Genomic DNA, 14,648 nt, shown 5'->3' on the forward strand with positions numbered 1-14,648 from the left:
CGAAAATCTCAATCGGAAACTAAACGGCAAAAAAAAAAAAAAGCAGAGGCAGCCATGGGAGAAAAGAGAAAATCTACTTCGAAAACCCTAGCTAAGAACAAGAAGAGGAAAGGTCCTCATTTGCCTAATTCAATCCTGAAGACTATTGCCAATGAGAAACGTCCTTTGAACTCTGACGAAGATGACGATGAGATCGATTCCGACGATGAAAACGTCGATTTGTATGAGTATGAAGAAGGTGTGCCTGAGGAAGAGTCTAAGAAAAACAATCGCTATGACCGCGTCGATAACTACGACTACGAGCTTCCCGAGGATTTCGAGGTTTTATTCTTTCTCTTCACTAATTCTCCGCCACTGTGTGAAATTGCAAGTTTTGAACTTTAGTGATAAGAAGATAATCTACAGATTTTGGTTTTAGCTCAATTAGGGTTTTTGCTATCGGGATTCTTACGCTATAACAAATTGGTGAATCCAAAATTGAGAGTTTTTAATTGATTGATTGGTAATGAGATAGTAACTTTAGATCTGGTCTTGGCAATTGTTTTGTCCTTGTTATATGTATGTCTTATTGATAAAAGTGTCTATGATCTCAATATAGGATGAAAATGTGGAGTCAGATGATGATGAAGATGGTGGAAACAGCGAGAATGAGGAAGGTGAAGGTGATGACGATAGACACACACGGATGTTGCAAGGTCTCACTGGAATGCCAAGTGCTGCCTTTCAAGGTAAAGACTGAGTCTTTCTTCTCAGATTTTTGCTATTAGCTTTTCTGTTCATTGCATTTCTTGAAGTTTTTTTTTTTTTTGTTTACAGAAGAGAGTAAGAAGAGACCTGTACTCTATACTGAAGCGTATCCAGAGTCTGAATTCAATCCTACCCGTGATGTTCTGGAGGGTAAAGGCCTCATCTCAGTTGAGGACCTTTTGGCGCCTCTTGAAGGAAAACCTGGGTTTAACGATCTAAATAAGAGGATCAACCGGATGCAGAAAGATACTCAGTCTGTTGTTCATGCACCTTTGCCTAAGCCAGAACGAGAAAGACTAGAGCGGAAAGCTGTGAAAGGACTAGTTGAGAAGGACTTTAATAAGTGGGTGCATCTGGTCAAGAGGAATAGGGAGGCACCAACTGTTTACTTTAATCAACCTGTCAATGTTGGGTATTCTACAGTCGGTGCAATAGCATCAGAGTTTCAACCCAGGACTGAATTTGAGAAGAAAATGGCTTCTGTACTCAAAGATAACGAGCTTGGGGAGGCTCACAAAGAAGATGGCGCTAAGCTTCTTGAATTGAATGAGGCAAGTTCTGTGCTCTAGTTTTTTCCTGCACACAGCTTATTTGACTTATAATAAAACCTGGCTTTGGTTGCCTTGAAGATAGTTTATATATCTGATGTAACCTTTTCGATTAACTTGATCTGGCAGGTGTCGATGGAAGACCACATCAAGTACCGTGACCACATTGCCAAGATGCGGAGCCTGCTATTCCGCCATGAACTGAAAAGTAAACGTATCAAGAAGATTAAGTCTAAAACTTATCATCGCCTTAAAGGGAAGGACCTGAAGAAATCAGCGATGGGAGCATTAATGGACCCAGAAATGGCTAAAGAAGAGGCTATTAAGCAGGAGACTAGACGAGTAGAGGTGAGTCTAAAATTTCTTCTACCTGCACAAAATTTCTCATCAAGACACTGTCGAGTAATACAATAGTCTTGTTTGCGGTCATGAAGGAACGGATGACTTTGAAGCACAAAAACACAGGAAAATGGGCCAAACGCATGTTAAGCCGTGGACTGACTGAGAGATATGATGGAACTAGGGCAGCTATATCTGAACAACTTCAGATTAATGCTACTTTGTCCAGAAAGATGAACTCCACGAACGATGGAAGTAGTAGTGATGAGAGCGACGATGAGGAAGAGTTGAGTTGTGGTTCAGATCAGGATACTCCTTCTAAATTGATAGCGAAAGCCAGGGAGAAGACACTGAAAACTATGGAAGATGATGATGTACCCAATTCTGGTCTTCTTTCATTACCTTTCATGGTAATTCTTGCTTTACTTCCTCAAAGCATTTTTGATTATCTTACTTTGGATTTCCTTCATTCGTTAGACTCTGTCTGATGTTTTTTATTTGATTAGGCTCGTGCTATGAAAAAGAAAAATGAGGAAGCTAATGAAGAAGCTAAACGTGCATTTGGGGAGTATAAAGAATTGGAGAATTTTGGTGGAGAAGATAATCCTAAAAAATCCGCTGATGTTAGTGGTAGAAGAGTATTTGGTGCCACCTCTAAAGTCGAAGCTCCAAAAGAGTCTAAAAAGGACTCGGACAATTTTTATGACAACAGTGATAGTGACAATGATATGGAAGGTATAGAAAATAATGACCTTGGGGCTGTTGGAGATACTGCTTCACCTGCTAGAAACACTGGAGCCATAACAGAGACCGAGGTATCATTGGTTTTCCTGTTCGATTAATCACAATGGTTCTCTCTTTGCTCCTTATCAACTCCCTGACAACAATTTTTTTGTTTGTAGAAGTGTTGTGGTGATGTTGAAAATCCAGCTTCTAAGACAACATTTGATGTTGCCTTATTTGCGTCAGGCTCTTGGAAGAAGGTTTGCTTTGACAATTTTCAAATCAGACTTGGTTTCCGTTTATGTTTATCTTTGATTAACTTGTTTTTCTATGTTGTGTAGATGAAAGGCTCCCAAAATGCAGAATCCAAAAAAGCTCCAAAGACTCGTGTACCAATCTCAAAGGGCCAAGATAAAAAGGTTTCATTTCTTAAAACTTCACCTACCTTTTGTTTTATCCTTTTCTTCTCCTCACTTCTTTGCATTGAAGGAATCGAGAGATGAAGAAAGTGAAGATTCAGAGAGTGAAGCTGAGCAAATGGTTGATGGGATTTTGACATCTGCTTCGAAGGAGACCTATGAAATCCCTTCTCAAGCAGAGCTTATACAACGTGCTTTTGCTGGTGATGACGTTGTAGAAGAATTTGAGAAGGATAAGCAAGAAGTTCTAAATCAGGAAGTTCCTGAACCGGAAAAGCCGGTTCTAGTTCCTGGTTGGGGACAATGGACCAATGTCCAAAAGAAGAGAGGTTTACCTTCATGGATGGTTAGAGAACATGAAGATGCAAATAAAAAGAGAAAGCTAGATCTCAAAACAAGGAAAGACTATCGTCTCAGAAATGTTATCATATCAGAGAAAGTCGATAAAAAGGTTAGTGTCTCGCTTGATATCCCGATCCCTCTATTCGTAATCATCCCTTCATGCTCACATTATCTGTTTTTGACAGGCTGACAAACTTCATACAACGACTCTACCTTTCCCATATACATCTAAGGAAGTTTTCGAACACAGCATGCGCATGCCTATAGGACCCGAGTTTAATCCTGCGACTATTGTTGGAGCTCTCAACCGACCCGAGGTTCCTTTTTATTATTTGTTAAACTCATTGCACCATGTATTAAAATGTTACCTTTCTTTTGACCTCGTATAACCTTTTTGTGTGCAGGTTGTGAAGAAAGCTGGTGTGATAATTAAACCGGTCAAATTTGAGGAAGTGAATCCAAACGAGAAAGCAGATGACGAAAACCCTCGAAGCCATCAAAAACAAAGACCCAAAAAGGGTAGTAAAACCAGTAAAGGTCAAGGCAAAAACAAGTCCAAGCTAAAGACCAAAGCTTAGCTCTCAAGATTTCTGTATTCTCAAAACTTGTTTAGACACAAATTTTGATCCAAAAGAAAACAGTTTTGCTTTGTAATTTGTCTTATTTATAAAAGAAACATTTTGTTTGCTTCATCAGAGCTCTTCAAATCCTTGTTCATCTCCATCTTCTTCTACTCTTTGAAATTCTTGTCTCCATGTCTCCATCTGCAAGAATTTCACAATCCACTGAGTTGATAAGTAATAATGGAGACCTAGCCAGTTGTGACATTCATTACCTGATCATCTGAAAACTTGAGCTGTTGTGCGATAAAGAGAACCGTGTCATGGTTTACTGGTGAATGTAATACCACACCTAAACTTGCAGCAATCTCTTCATAGCTAACTATTTTCACCCGAAAACCATTGCTCATGAACAGTTTCTCCATCCACTTTGACAAATCCGACTGCACTCATCACCACATATAGATAACAATTTACAAACCAAAGAATAGATGCTTTTAAGGTAGAAGTCCAAAGATAGTCAAGAGATCAAAGTGACCTGTAGTGTTATATTTGTAGGCAATTCTCCTATGAGATAGCATTCATTCATGGCCAAGCTACTAATGGCCGATAGAATAGCTTCAAAACCTGATTGTGACTCCAAAGGTAAGCCCTGTGATAAATAAAAAAAATCATGTCAACATCATGTAAATTGCCTGGAAGAAGAGAGGTTTGATGAATAACTCATATACCTGCATTGCCCATATACTAGGCCGATTCCCACTAAACCCTTTTGAGCGTAAACGTTGCTCTATGTTCTCGAATTCCACGGGAATGTGAAAGAATAAGCAACTTTTAGGGATCCTAGCTCCCACGCCTGGATCAGTTAAAGAAACAATATCTAACCCTTGGAACGTTTTAACAGTCCCAAACAAAACTAGGGAGCATTCAAGTCCCGGGAAATTAAGTTTGTAATCAAAATGGACGCTTCAACGCAAAGGAAAGCACAAACCTTGAAGCTTTTCAGATGCTATTTCGAAAACTTTTTCCGGTGATACATCAAAGATCATAGTGGAAGTTGGCCAATTAAGCCTATAAGGTCGAGTATCCATCCCATCTGTGAACAATACAACCTGCAAAGATATGATATCACTTGCACATAAACAATTTAACTTTCACTGTATAATTCTCAAACTCTGACAGTAGAAGTAACTAAAAGTAACCTGCTTTAGCCCATCAATGCGTTTAGCTATTTCTAACAACTTATCATCGATGAACTTTGTTGCAAGACAGTAATGTTGTTGTTGTTCATGGATGTCCAAATCCTTCTTTGTGTAAGGAGGTAAGAAACAAGCGGCATACGGGTCGATGAAAAGAGGCTCTGCGTGCGGAAATTAGAAAGCTTTTAGTCAAATTTCTTCAAGAAACTATTTGATCAAGCTATATTGGTATGTGTTCGACGAAATGCCTAAGAGAAAGTCAAGACACAGTAATCAACGGTTTCCAGGAGAATTTGCTGGGATGATCTTATAGAAATTGAAAAATGAACTCTTTTGAGTAGAAAAAGACAGAAATTGCTTACCTGTTCGATTGGTTTCTCGCAGACGATGAGACGCTGAAACTAAAGCTGATTGAATCGAAGGCTCATTCTCTGCTCGTAAGGAACGAACGGCGAGCGTCGGAGTTCGACAGCGACGGATTGCGGTGGCCGGAAAGTGTACAGGAGGAGGAGCACATAGACTCTGCATCCGTAATGATATCGCTGACTTTTTGAATGAAGACGAAGCTAACACCTCTGACGGAACCAGAGGTTTCAAGTAGATCATAATTTTTTTGTAATTCTCAAACCAACTCCGGTTCAAGTAGTCTTCGGTTAACCCAGTAACCACCGGTTAGCCATATGATTCATGTTCATAAACCATCAGATCAACAGTTTTGTAGTCATGTTGTACTTGTATTACTTGGGAAATTTCACAATGTATAATGTCAAAGATCTCTAGCTTATTTATATTCATCTGAAGGACTCTCCAAGCTTTGTGTTTACAAAATTATACTTCTATAACCAAGTCTTATCAACCACCTCTACTTTGAAATACAACAATACAACATCATAAAGTCGTAAACCGGTCAATAAAGTTTCAATGATATATATCAACATGGTCTCTATCATGTGCAAAAACATTCTTTCTACATATGTAATGTAACTATGTAAGACATATACATGTTCTAATATTCCAAAATCACCTCCCGCCAGAGACTATAGAATAAGCAATCGAAGATCCACTGGAAAATGTGCATGACTCACTAAATCTGTGGTTCATTCCCAACATTTTCCCACTCCCACGGAAGTCCAACGGCGACAAATCTGGTAACGTTGCATCTCCCCTTAGATACTGTAGCACTTGTCTCATTGTTGGTCTAACTTGTGGGTCGGAGTGAGAGCATAACAACCCTAGCTTCAATACCGTTTCGACTTCTCTTTGGTCATAGACCGATCCTAGATTCGGATCCGTAGCATCCAAGATGTTTCCCTCTATCCAAAAACCAAAAACCGAATCCACTAGCAACACGCTCTCATCACTCTCGATCTCAATCTCTATAGGTCGCCTACCGCAAGCCACTTCTAGTAGGAGCACCCCAAACGCAAAAACATCAGTAGCGGTTGTGGCCCGTCCTGTTCTGACATGATCCGGGGCTAGGTATCCCCAAGTTCCAACAACACGCGTAGTTTGAGGATCCGAACCGTGATCGCACAACCGAGCTAAACCAAAATCCCCGAGTCTTCCGTTGTACTCCGCGTCTAACAAAACGTTGCTGGCTTTGATGTCGCGGTGAATCACCACTTGTTCCCATTCCTCGTGGAGATAGAATAAGCCAGAGGCCACACCTATAATTACATTAAACCTCTGTTTCCAATCAAGTGTTACCTCAGGACAATCGTACAAATACTTGTCTAAGCTACCATTAGGCATGTAATCATACACCAAAAGAAGCTCGTCTCTACGACGACAATAACCCAAGAGAGGAACTAAGTTCCGATGACTCATCCTACCAATACTCACAATCTCAGCAACAAACTCTTTCAACCCTTGTCGAGATTCATTCGACACTCTCTTCACCGCGATCTCTTTCTTCGTTGTCGGCATGACACCTCTATAAACCCTACCAAACCCACCCGATCCAAGAAGGTCCTTATCCTTGAACCCTTTTGTAGCATAGTACAAGTCCTTAAACCTTAACCGGTTCTTCCCAAACTCTGTTTCCCAATCTTCGAACTCCTCCGCGAACTTTCTCCTCCTCCTCACGATAAAGCGCACGAGGAAGATGAGCGAGACAACAAACAAGACCGGAATCAACAAGAGGGAAAATAACGGCATCCTGTTCTTATAAAACCTCTGTAAACTCGTTGGCCCGACCCTCGGAAACTTCGGAACTTTCGATAAAGTCAACGGCGGAGCTGTCTTCCCTTTCACCATGAAACTCCACCCAAAAACAAAATGTTCTGACAGAACATAACCAGTCGCAGCCGAGAAACCTAAGTACATGTCTTGCAAGAAAACAGAAGATAGATCTCTAACAACAGAAACAAGCGCTTTCCTAGGTTTAACCTCACCAAACGGAGCCATAGTTACATCGATTTGATTAGTACGATCATCATAGTCAACCCAAACTTGCATCCGTTTACGACTTATCAAAGTCAGATTATTAAACTGATTGATCTCATCCCAATACCCAACCAGCGAGCTTTTAACCGAGGTCAAACTATTTATATTGATTCCCACATGGTTATCGTTCGTATCATCAAACTCAGGGTTCATGATCGTATCAAATTCGACAGCGAGTATATGATTCGTATCGTTACCGTTGTTGGTGCTGCTGAAGAGACCAAGGTATTGGCTAGCCATGGCTGATGAGAGGACGGGGTTAGGAGCGATGAAAAAGGCCATGCCATGGCCGCTAATTGTCGGGATCCCAGAGTAGATACCGATGACGAAGGTTGTTGAGAAGGACGAGACAGTATCGTTTGGTGAATCTTTAAACCGGATTGGTTCGGTGTAGAAAGCGTGACCTGTACTTATAACCGTTTTGTCTGTTAGCTTCAAGATACCGTTGGATGTGACTGTGGCAATTCCTTGGATGGATATGTTAGTTGGTGGACGATGGAAGCTATTGTAAGTGAAGTTGAGACTTTGAGAAGAGGAGTTTAGGGGTTTAGAGAGTAGGATGATGAAGAAGAAGAAGATGGTAAAGAGCTTGAAGAACATGGCTCTGTTTTTGTGTGTTTTGGCTTTTGGTTTAGATATTATTGAGTTTGTAATGAAAATAAGAGTAATAATATATGGTGTAAAGAGAGTGTAGAAAAGTCGTAGTTTGTTGGTCAAAGGAAAAGTCGTAGTTTACCCCAAATTAGAAGTCATGGTGTGGAGACTCACGAAGACAAAGACAGAAAGGCTTTGATTGGTAATGATGTTGTGGTACAACTACTACGTGTATTGTCTCTTGTCTTATTTAGTGAAGCTGACAAAAAAACAAACCATAGTCATAACAAAACCAAAGAGACTAAGTGTTTCTTTTGATTTTTGTTAACTGCATGTAATGGTGTTACTACTCTGTTTCCTATAACAAAAGAGCAAAAGCATATTTCAAATTACTTTGTGGTATCAAAAAGTGATTTTGGTTTTGATTTTGACCACACACGTAGTATAAAATAACTTGAAAAAAATTGTTCACCGTCAGGCATTTTAATATCTGCACAAGGATAGTCATGACTAATTCAAAGAGACCGAGTCTTTTCTTTTAATTTCCATGAATTCCAAATAATGGTGTCACTACTCTGTTTCATATAATATAGGAACCAGAGTAACTTATCATCTGTTTTCCACATTTTCTTTATTGCTAGTTGTTCATAAAATAGAGATCATTTTTGCTTAAGAAATAAGGATAGACAATACTTCTACCATATTTTATACTATTGTCATTTCTTTTTTGATAACCGCAACATTCGGATCAAAAGTTTATGATATCCATTTGATCTAGATGCCGTCTTTAGACTATTTCTTTCAAAAATAATCCGAAAGCATTATTGTCAATGTTTTTGTACTCTTTCAAGAAACTCACTACTCACTATCACTAGACTAATAAAGTAATAATCACTTGATAATTTTGTAATTTTTATCGCTTCTAATTATATTTACATATATTTTTAATGTAATATATAATCTTATTAGTTTATTGATATCTCTTTCCGTGATTAAATTATGTCTATTTTATTGCCATTGAATTCAACTCTAAATTTGGGAGACAAGTTGGTGTTAGCGACCATTAATCTAAAATATTAACGCCAAATTTGTAGCAATCATATTCTTAAAGTGTACACACAATATGTAAAAATAGTTTGAAATAGTGAAACTCTATGAGATTTATATGATATAGTGAAATTAACCTATCATTTTGTGACTTATGTGTTTTAGGACAATATATCAGCCAAGAAAAAATATCTCTAAATATTTAAAAGTCTTAGAGCATGCCCATTGATTGAATCCTTATAAAAAATCCTTAACATTTTTTAATAATATATTTTGGTAATTTTAAAGTTTAGAGTTTTTGTTGAGTCTCTAAATTTTTTGTTATCCAATGGTGGAGTCCTTATGAAAATTTTTTTAAAAAGCAAAAATATTTTTAAAATAATTTATTTGATAAAACTTAAAAGTTATTAAAAAATATTACAAATTGTAAACATATATGATGACATAAAAGCAAAAAAAAAAAGAAAAAGAATACAAATCAAAAGGCTTACAAGAGGAAACTAAAGTCCAAGATGAGAGGTCTATTAATGAAATTGTCACCAAAGGAAGAACATAGAATAATCTATCTCCAGCTCAAGACACTGTCATGAACTTAAATGAAAGCACGTACCTAGAACCAATTATTTGATAACACCAACTAAATGAGCAAACAAAAGAGCATAAACATAAACCTAGAACCAATTATTTTGTGTCACCAATCCGTTGTAATGCTAATGAGAAGTGAATAAGCAGCAAAAGGGTCACATTTTTATCTTAAAAACCAACAGATCAAACACAAATTTGAACATAAACCAAAGCCCAGAAACTCTATACGAAACCAAGAGAGAGGAGAGAAAGAAAAAAGGAAAAAAACTTATTTTGTTTTATTGGTCCTCCAATGATATAGTGCCACGTCAGCGAACCTTACTCACCCAAAAATACCTTATTTAAGGTTCGCACCTTGGTTAATTAGACAATTTTAATTTATTTTTTTGCTTCTTTTCATTAGGATTCTCTTAAGAAACTTGTAAGGTCTCTGCAATGGACATGCTCTTAGGAAACACTATTAATCGAAAAGCCATGTGATACATAATTATACTTCGATAACCATACACTTTCAATGCAGCAACAATAAAACTAAACGTTAGAGTTTCAAATATTTCACGTTTGAGTTCATGGTCCTCTATCTTTTGCAGATAATTGCTTTCTACAAACGTTATGGTATACGAAAATCACCTCCCACTGGAGAGTAGAGAATAAGCAACAGAAGATCCACTGGTAAACATGCCCGACTCATTAGACCCGTTGTGGGTTCCCAACATGATCCCACTCCCACGCAAGTCCAACGGCGACAGATCTGGTAACATTGCATCTCCCCTTAGATACTGTAGCACTTGTCTCATTGTTGGTCTAGCTAGTGGGTCGGAGTGAGAGCACAACAAACCTAGCTTCAAAACCATTTCGACTTCTTTTTGGTCATACTCAGACCCTAGATTAGGATCCTTAGCATCCAAAATGTTTGCCTCCATCCAAAATCTAAAAACCCAATCCACGAGCACGACCCTCTCACCACTTTGGTTATTAATCTCGATAGGACGTCTGCCGCACGCCACTTCTAGTAGGAGCACCCCAAATGCAAAAACATCAGTAGTGGTTGTGGCCCGTCCTGTCCTGATGTGATCGGGGGCTAGGTATCCCCAAGTTCCAACTACACGCGTAGTTTGAGGATCAGACCCGTGATCACACAACTGAGCTAAACCGAAATCCCCGAGTCTCCCATTGAGCTCTGCATCTAACAAGACGTTGCTGGCTTTGACGTCGCGGTGAATCACCACTTGTTCCCACTCCTCGTGGAGATAAAATAAGGCAGAGGCCACGCCATTAATGACTTTAAACCTCTGTTTCCAATCGAGGGTTACCTCTGGACTATTGTACAAATACTTGTCTAAACTTCCATTGGGCATGTAATCGTACACCAGAAGAAGCTCGTCTCTCCGACGGCAATAACCCACGAGAGGAACCAAGTTCCGGTGACTCATCTGTCCAATACTCACGATCTCAGCCACGAACTCTTTCAAACCTTGTCTAGATTCGTTCGAGACTCTTTTCACGGCAATCTCCTTCTTCGTCTTGGGCATGATACCTTTGTAAACACTCCCGAACCCGCCTGATCCAAGAATGTTCTTATCCTTGAACCCTTTTGTTGCATAGTACAAGTCCTTGAACCTTAGTCGGTTCTTCCCGAACTCTGTTTCCCAATCTTCCACCTCCTCCGCGAACTTTCTTCTCCTCTTCATGATGAAGCGCACGAGGAAGATTATAAGCAAGAAGGGAATCAACAAGAGGGAGATCAACGGCACCCAGTTCTTGTAGAATCTGTAGACTCTTGTAGGTTTTAAGTCCCACACCGGCAATCTCGGAAGTTTCGATAAGGCCAATGGCTGAGCTTCCCCATTCACTCCAAAACTCCACCCAAGAACAAAAATTTCGGACACAATATTACCGGTCGCAGACGAGAAACCTACGAACATATCTTGCAAAAGAACAGAGGACAGATCTCTGACGATAGAAACAAGCGGTTTCCTAGGTTTAACCTCACCAAACGGAGCCATGGTTACATCGATTAGATGGGTGGGACCATCGAAATCGACCCAAACCTGCATCCGTTTACTACTGATCAAAGTCAGATTGTGAAACTGATCGTTCTCGTCCCAGTACCCAGCAGGAGAACTTTTCACCGAGTTCAAGCTATTGATATCGATTCCAACATGGTTATTGTTCGTATCATTGAACTCGATATTCATAATCGTGTCAAGTTCGACAGCGAATACATGGTTCCTAACGTTACCGTTGTTTGTTACATTGAAGAGACCGAGGTATTGTAAGGGGCTGCCGAATGGGAGGCGAGGGTTAGGAGCGATGACAAAGGCCATGCCGTGTGCAATGGGTATCTGAGAGTGAATAGCGAAGACAAAGGTAGTGGAGAAAGACGATACGGTACCGTTTGGAGAATCTTTGAACCGGATTGGTTTGGTATAGAAGGCGTGACCGGTGCTCTGCATGGTTGTGTTGGTTAGCTTTAAGAGACCGTTTGGTGTGATGGTGGCAATTCCTAGGATGGATATGTCTGTCGGTGGAGGACGGAAGCCATTGTAAGTGAAGTCGATAATTTGGGAAGAGGACTTTAGGGATTGCCAAAAGAAGCTTAAGAAGAAGATGGTGAAGAGCTTGATGAAGAACATGGTGAAGAGTTTTATTTTATTTTTGTTGGCTTTGGTTTAGGTATTTGAGTTTGTAAAGAAAATTTATGGAGAGTGTGGAAAAGTCATTTTTTGTATTGGTCAAGGGAAAAGTCGTTTCGGCTTAACCTATATTAGAGGTCATGGTAGAGACTCACGAAGATGAATGACGGATCATAAAGGTTTTCAATTTGTAATGTTGTGGTACAACGTGTGTTTGTCTCCGGTGTAACTTATCTTGTCTCACATTAATAGAGGCTTTGATTAGAGATGTACAACGTGTATCATCTCATTATGTGTAAGTCACTATTGAGTGAAGCTGATGAGTTAGTAAACGATAGCCATAACTAAATCTAATTGCAAAAACAATGTGTCACTACTCTGTTTTCCATTGTGTTAAGGTTTGGGATTTAATCATTTGGTATCAAATCACGTTTTGGTTTTGATCCGAACCACAATAGTGGTATTAGTACCGCACCTAACTTTCATTCTTTTGTTTTTAGTCAAAACTATTTTGTGGTAGACAAACTTCCATCTATTATCTTGGTTTTAATTCGGACCACAATTGTACTATCAAGTCTCTATCCGGAAAAAATAATAATTGTTCACCCTCGTGACTACGGCATTCTATTTGCACAAGGACAGAGAGTCATGACTAAGTCTTTCTTTTAACTTCCATCAATTGCAAATAATTGTGTCATATTCTGATTCATATAATAAAGGAGCAAGAGTAACAATCATAGTTGTCTTTTTTAGTTACATTTGTCTACATATACTCTCCGCGACAGAGTCCCAAATGAAGGTCACCAACTTGGTTTCCGTAAACGGAATGGTCTTTTGTGCAGCTATACACGCATTGTGGTTTTCGTAAATCTTTCTCCAGATCGTCGAATCTTTGAGACATCCATATCACCAAAAAAAGGGCACAGATTTTTCTATAAAAAAAATGTTTGACAAAGCTCTTTACAGTTTCAGGTGTTAGGACAAATACATATTAACGTTTCTCCAATAAGACCTCTTCTCTTGGTATCTGTAAACAACTCGGTAAGAATGTCTGCGGATCATCATGAGGGTGGATGAGCATGGAGTCAACAGTTTTGTTATGTTCATCATCTCATGGAGACATTACTGAATAACTGAATAGTAATGTCTTTGTTATGTTCATCTCATGGAGTCAACAGTTTTGTAGTCATGTTGTCTTCTTCGCCGGCACCTGAATTGAGGTTTACTATCTGAGAATTTCGTCTCACCAGACATCCCCATTGTTGAATCTGTATCTGCTCCAAATCCAAAACACTCACCAATCACTAAACATATCAAAATACCAAGTACATACATATCCATTTCAGACAATGACCTAACATGATAAGAACCCAATTCCACAATGTACAATCATTATTTCATTCCCTAACCCAAATTTGACAACTTTCTGACAATTCCTATGAGGCAATGCCATAATAGACAAGCAGAGCAAAATCAGACTCATTTTCATCAGAAGAAATAACACTAAAGTTGTCATCTTTAATCTAATCAATGATGATCAATCTCCAAATCTTCATAGCAAAAACCACGAATCTCAAGATGGAACACAATTGCTATAAAAAGTCTCTGAATTTAATACCTCCCCAAAACAATGGCTTGACATCTTCTTCTTCATCATCAAATTCATCACCATAGCCAAACTCAGCATCACCTCTGTAACCAGGCTCACTCCCATACCCAGATTCATTCCCCATTGGATCAACTCCATTAGCAAATCCAAATCCACCAGAAGCTTCCTTCTCTCCACCAGAATCTCGCCGCTCTCTCCGTGAATTCCTCGCCGCCTCACTCACATCAGAAGCCCAATTCGCTTCACCAAAAAGCTCTCCACTTGAATCTGTACCAACAGCGAAAGGCAAATCCGAACAAGTCCCATGAGCACCAATGGAGCAACATCTCCGAGTCCCACTCCGATCACTACTCCGACCAGACACCGATCTCGAATTACGCCGCCGCCGCTTCCTCGCTACTAACCTGAAACTTCCTCTATTGCTGTAATTGGAAGCTGATAATGTCTTCCCTCCATTGTCGTCGTCGGCGAGTGAGAGACGGCTCATAGCTTCGATGGTGAAAGAAGTGGATCGATCGGAGAAGCAAGGGCGTTTGGGAGTAAAGGAGTGAAACCCATTGGTCTGCGGTGGTTGGTCAGATGAGTCTAGGGTTTTGGAGCGGTGAAATGGTCGCCATGAGAGAAGCTGTGAAGTGCATGATTCAATAGAGCTTCGTGATGACTCTAGATGTTTCGGAGACATTGTTAAAGGTAACAACTTTCCAGATCACAAAAAGCGAAAATGAAAAAAGAAAAATCCTTTTGAGTGAATCTGAAATTGGGAATGGATCTGTGTTGTTTTCAAGTTCTTTGAGAATATCGAGTAGTGAAGATTTGGAGTTGTTCTTTTGGGTTTAAGAGCTTTTGATTGAAGAT

At 39.5% G+C, this 14,648-nt stretch overlaps 5 protein-coding genes across 6 annotated transcripts; 1 reads left to right on the top strand and 4 right to left on the bottom strand.

The window, feature by feature from the left end:
• Nucleotides 1-10: 10 nt before the first annotated feature.
• On the top strand, nucleotides 11-3,810 carry AT4G02400 (U3 ribonucleoprotein (Utp) family protein). The gene is made up of 11 exons (NM_116473.3): nucleotides 11-321; nucleotides 599-728; nucleotides 817-1,298; nucleotides 1,425-1,643; nucleotides 1,730-2,044; nucleotides 2,141-2,449; nucleotides 2,537-2,617; nucleotides 2,699-2,776; nucleotides 2,847-3,227; nucleotides 3,304-3,435; nucleotides 3,523-3,810. The coding sequence occupies exons 1-11, from the start codon at nucleotides 55-57 to the stop codon at nucleotides 3,694-3,696; spliced, it is 2,568 nt and encodes an 855-aa protein (NP_567232.3). The 5' UTR covers nucleotides 11-54; the 3' UTR covers nucleotides 3,697-3,810.
• On the bottom strand, nucleotides 3,666-5,483 carry AT4G02405 (S-adenosyl-L-methionine-dependent methyltransferases superfamily protein; the record flags this gene model as incomplete). 2 transcript variants are annotated; one of them, NM_202773.3, is made up of 7 exons in its annotated part: nucleotides 3,666-3,882; nucleotides 3,954-4,121; nucleotides 4,217-4,330; nucleotides 4,410-4,534; nucleotides 4,670-4,790; nucleotides 4,881-5,038; nucleotides 5,240-5,483. In NM_202773.3, the coding sequence occupies 7 exons, from the start codon at nucleotides 5,481-5,483 to the stop codon at nucleotides 3,811-3,813; spliced, it is 1,002 nt and encodes a 333-aa protein (NP_974502.1). In that variant the 3' UTR covers nucleotides 3,666-3,810. The 2 variants fall into 2 exon arrangements, with proteins under 2 accessions (NP_974502.1, NP_001118916.1); NM_001125444.1 differs by having other exon boundaries at nucleotides 3,666-4,121.
• Nucleotides 5,484-5,610: 127 nt separating this feature from the next.
• AT4G02410 (Concanavalin A-like lectin protein kinase family protein) lies at nucleotides 5,611-7,971 on the bottom strand. Its single transcript, NM_116474.4, has one exon. The coding sequence runs from the start codon at nucleotides 7,920-7,922 to the stop codon at nucleotides 5,898-5,900; it is 2,025 nt and encodes a 674-aa protein (NP_567233.1). The 5' UTR covers nucleotides 7,923-7,971; the 3' UTR covers nucleotides 5,611-5,897.
• A 1,954-nt stretch (nucleotides 7,972-9,925) lies between these two features.
• AT4G02420 (Concanavalin A-like lectin protein kinase family protein) lies at nucleotides 9,926-12,383 on the bottom strand. The gene has a single exon (NM_116475.2). The coding sequence runs from the start codon at nucleotides 12,182-12,184 to the stop codon at nucleotides 10,175-10,177; it is 2,010 nt and encodes a 669-aa protein (NP_567234.1). The 5' UTR covers nucleotides 12,185-12,383; the 3' UTR covers nucleotides 9,926-10,174.
• A 480-nt stretch (nucleotides 12,384-12,863) lies between these two features.
• On the bottom strand, nucleotides 12,864-14,633 carry AT4G02425 (LYR motif protein). The gene is made up of 2 exons (NM_178957.2): nucleotides 13,803-14,633; nucleotides 12,864-13,458 (listed from the first exon to the last, which is right to left on the bottom strand). Exons 1-2 carry the CDS (start codon nucleotides 14,473-14,475, stop codon nucleotides 13,343-13,345), a joined length of 789 nt encoding a protein of 262 aa, NP_849288.1. The 5' UTR covers nucleotides 14,476-14,633; the 3' UTR covers nucleotides 12,864-13,342.
• Nucleotides 14,634-14,648: the final 15 nt, after the last annotated feature.

The sequence above is a fragment of the Arabidopsis thaliana genome, chromosome 4 (genome assembly GCF_000001735.4).
Source record: "Arabidopsis thaliana chromosome 4, partial sequence".
Taxonomy (NCBI): domain Eukaryota; kingdom Viridiplantae; phylum Streptophyta; class Magnoliopsida; order Brassicales; family Brassicaceae; genus Arabidopsis; species Arabidopsis thaliana.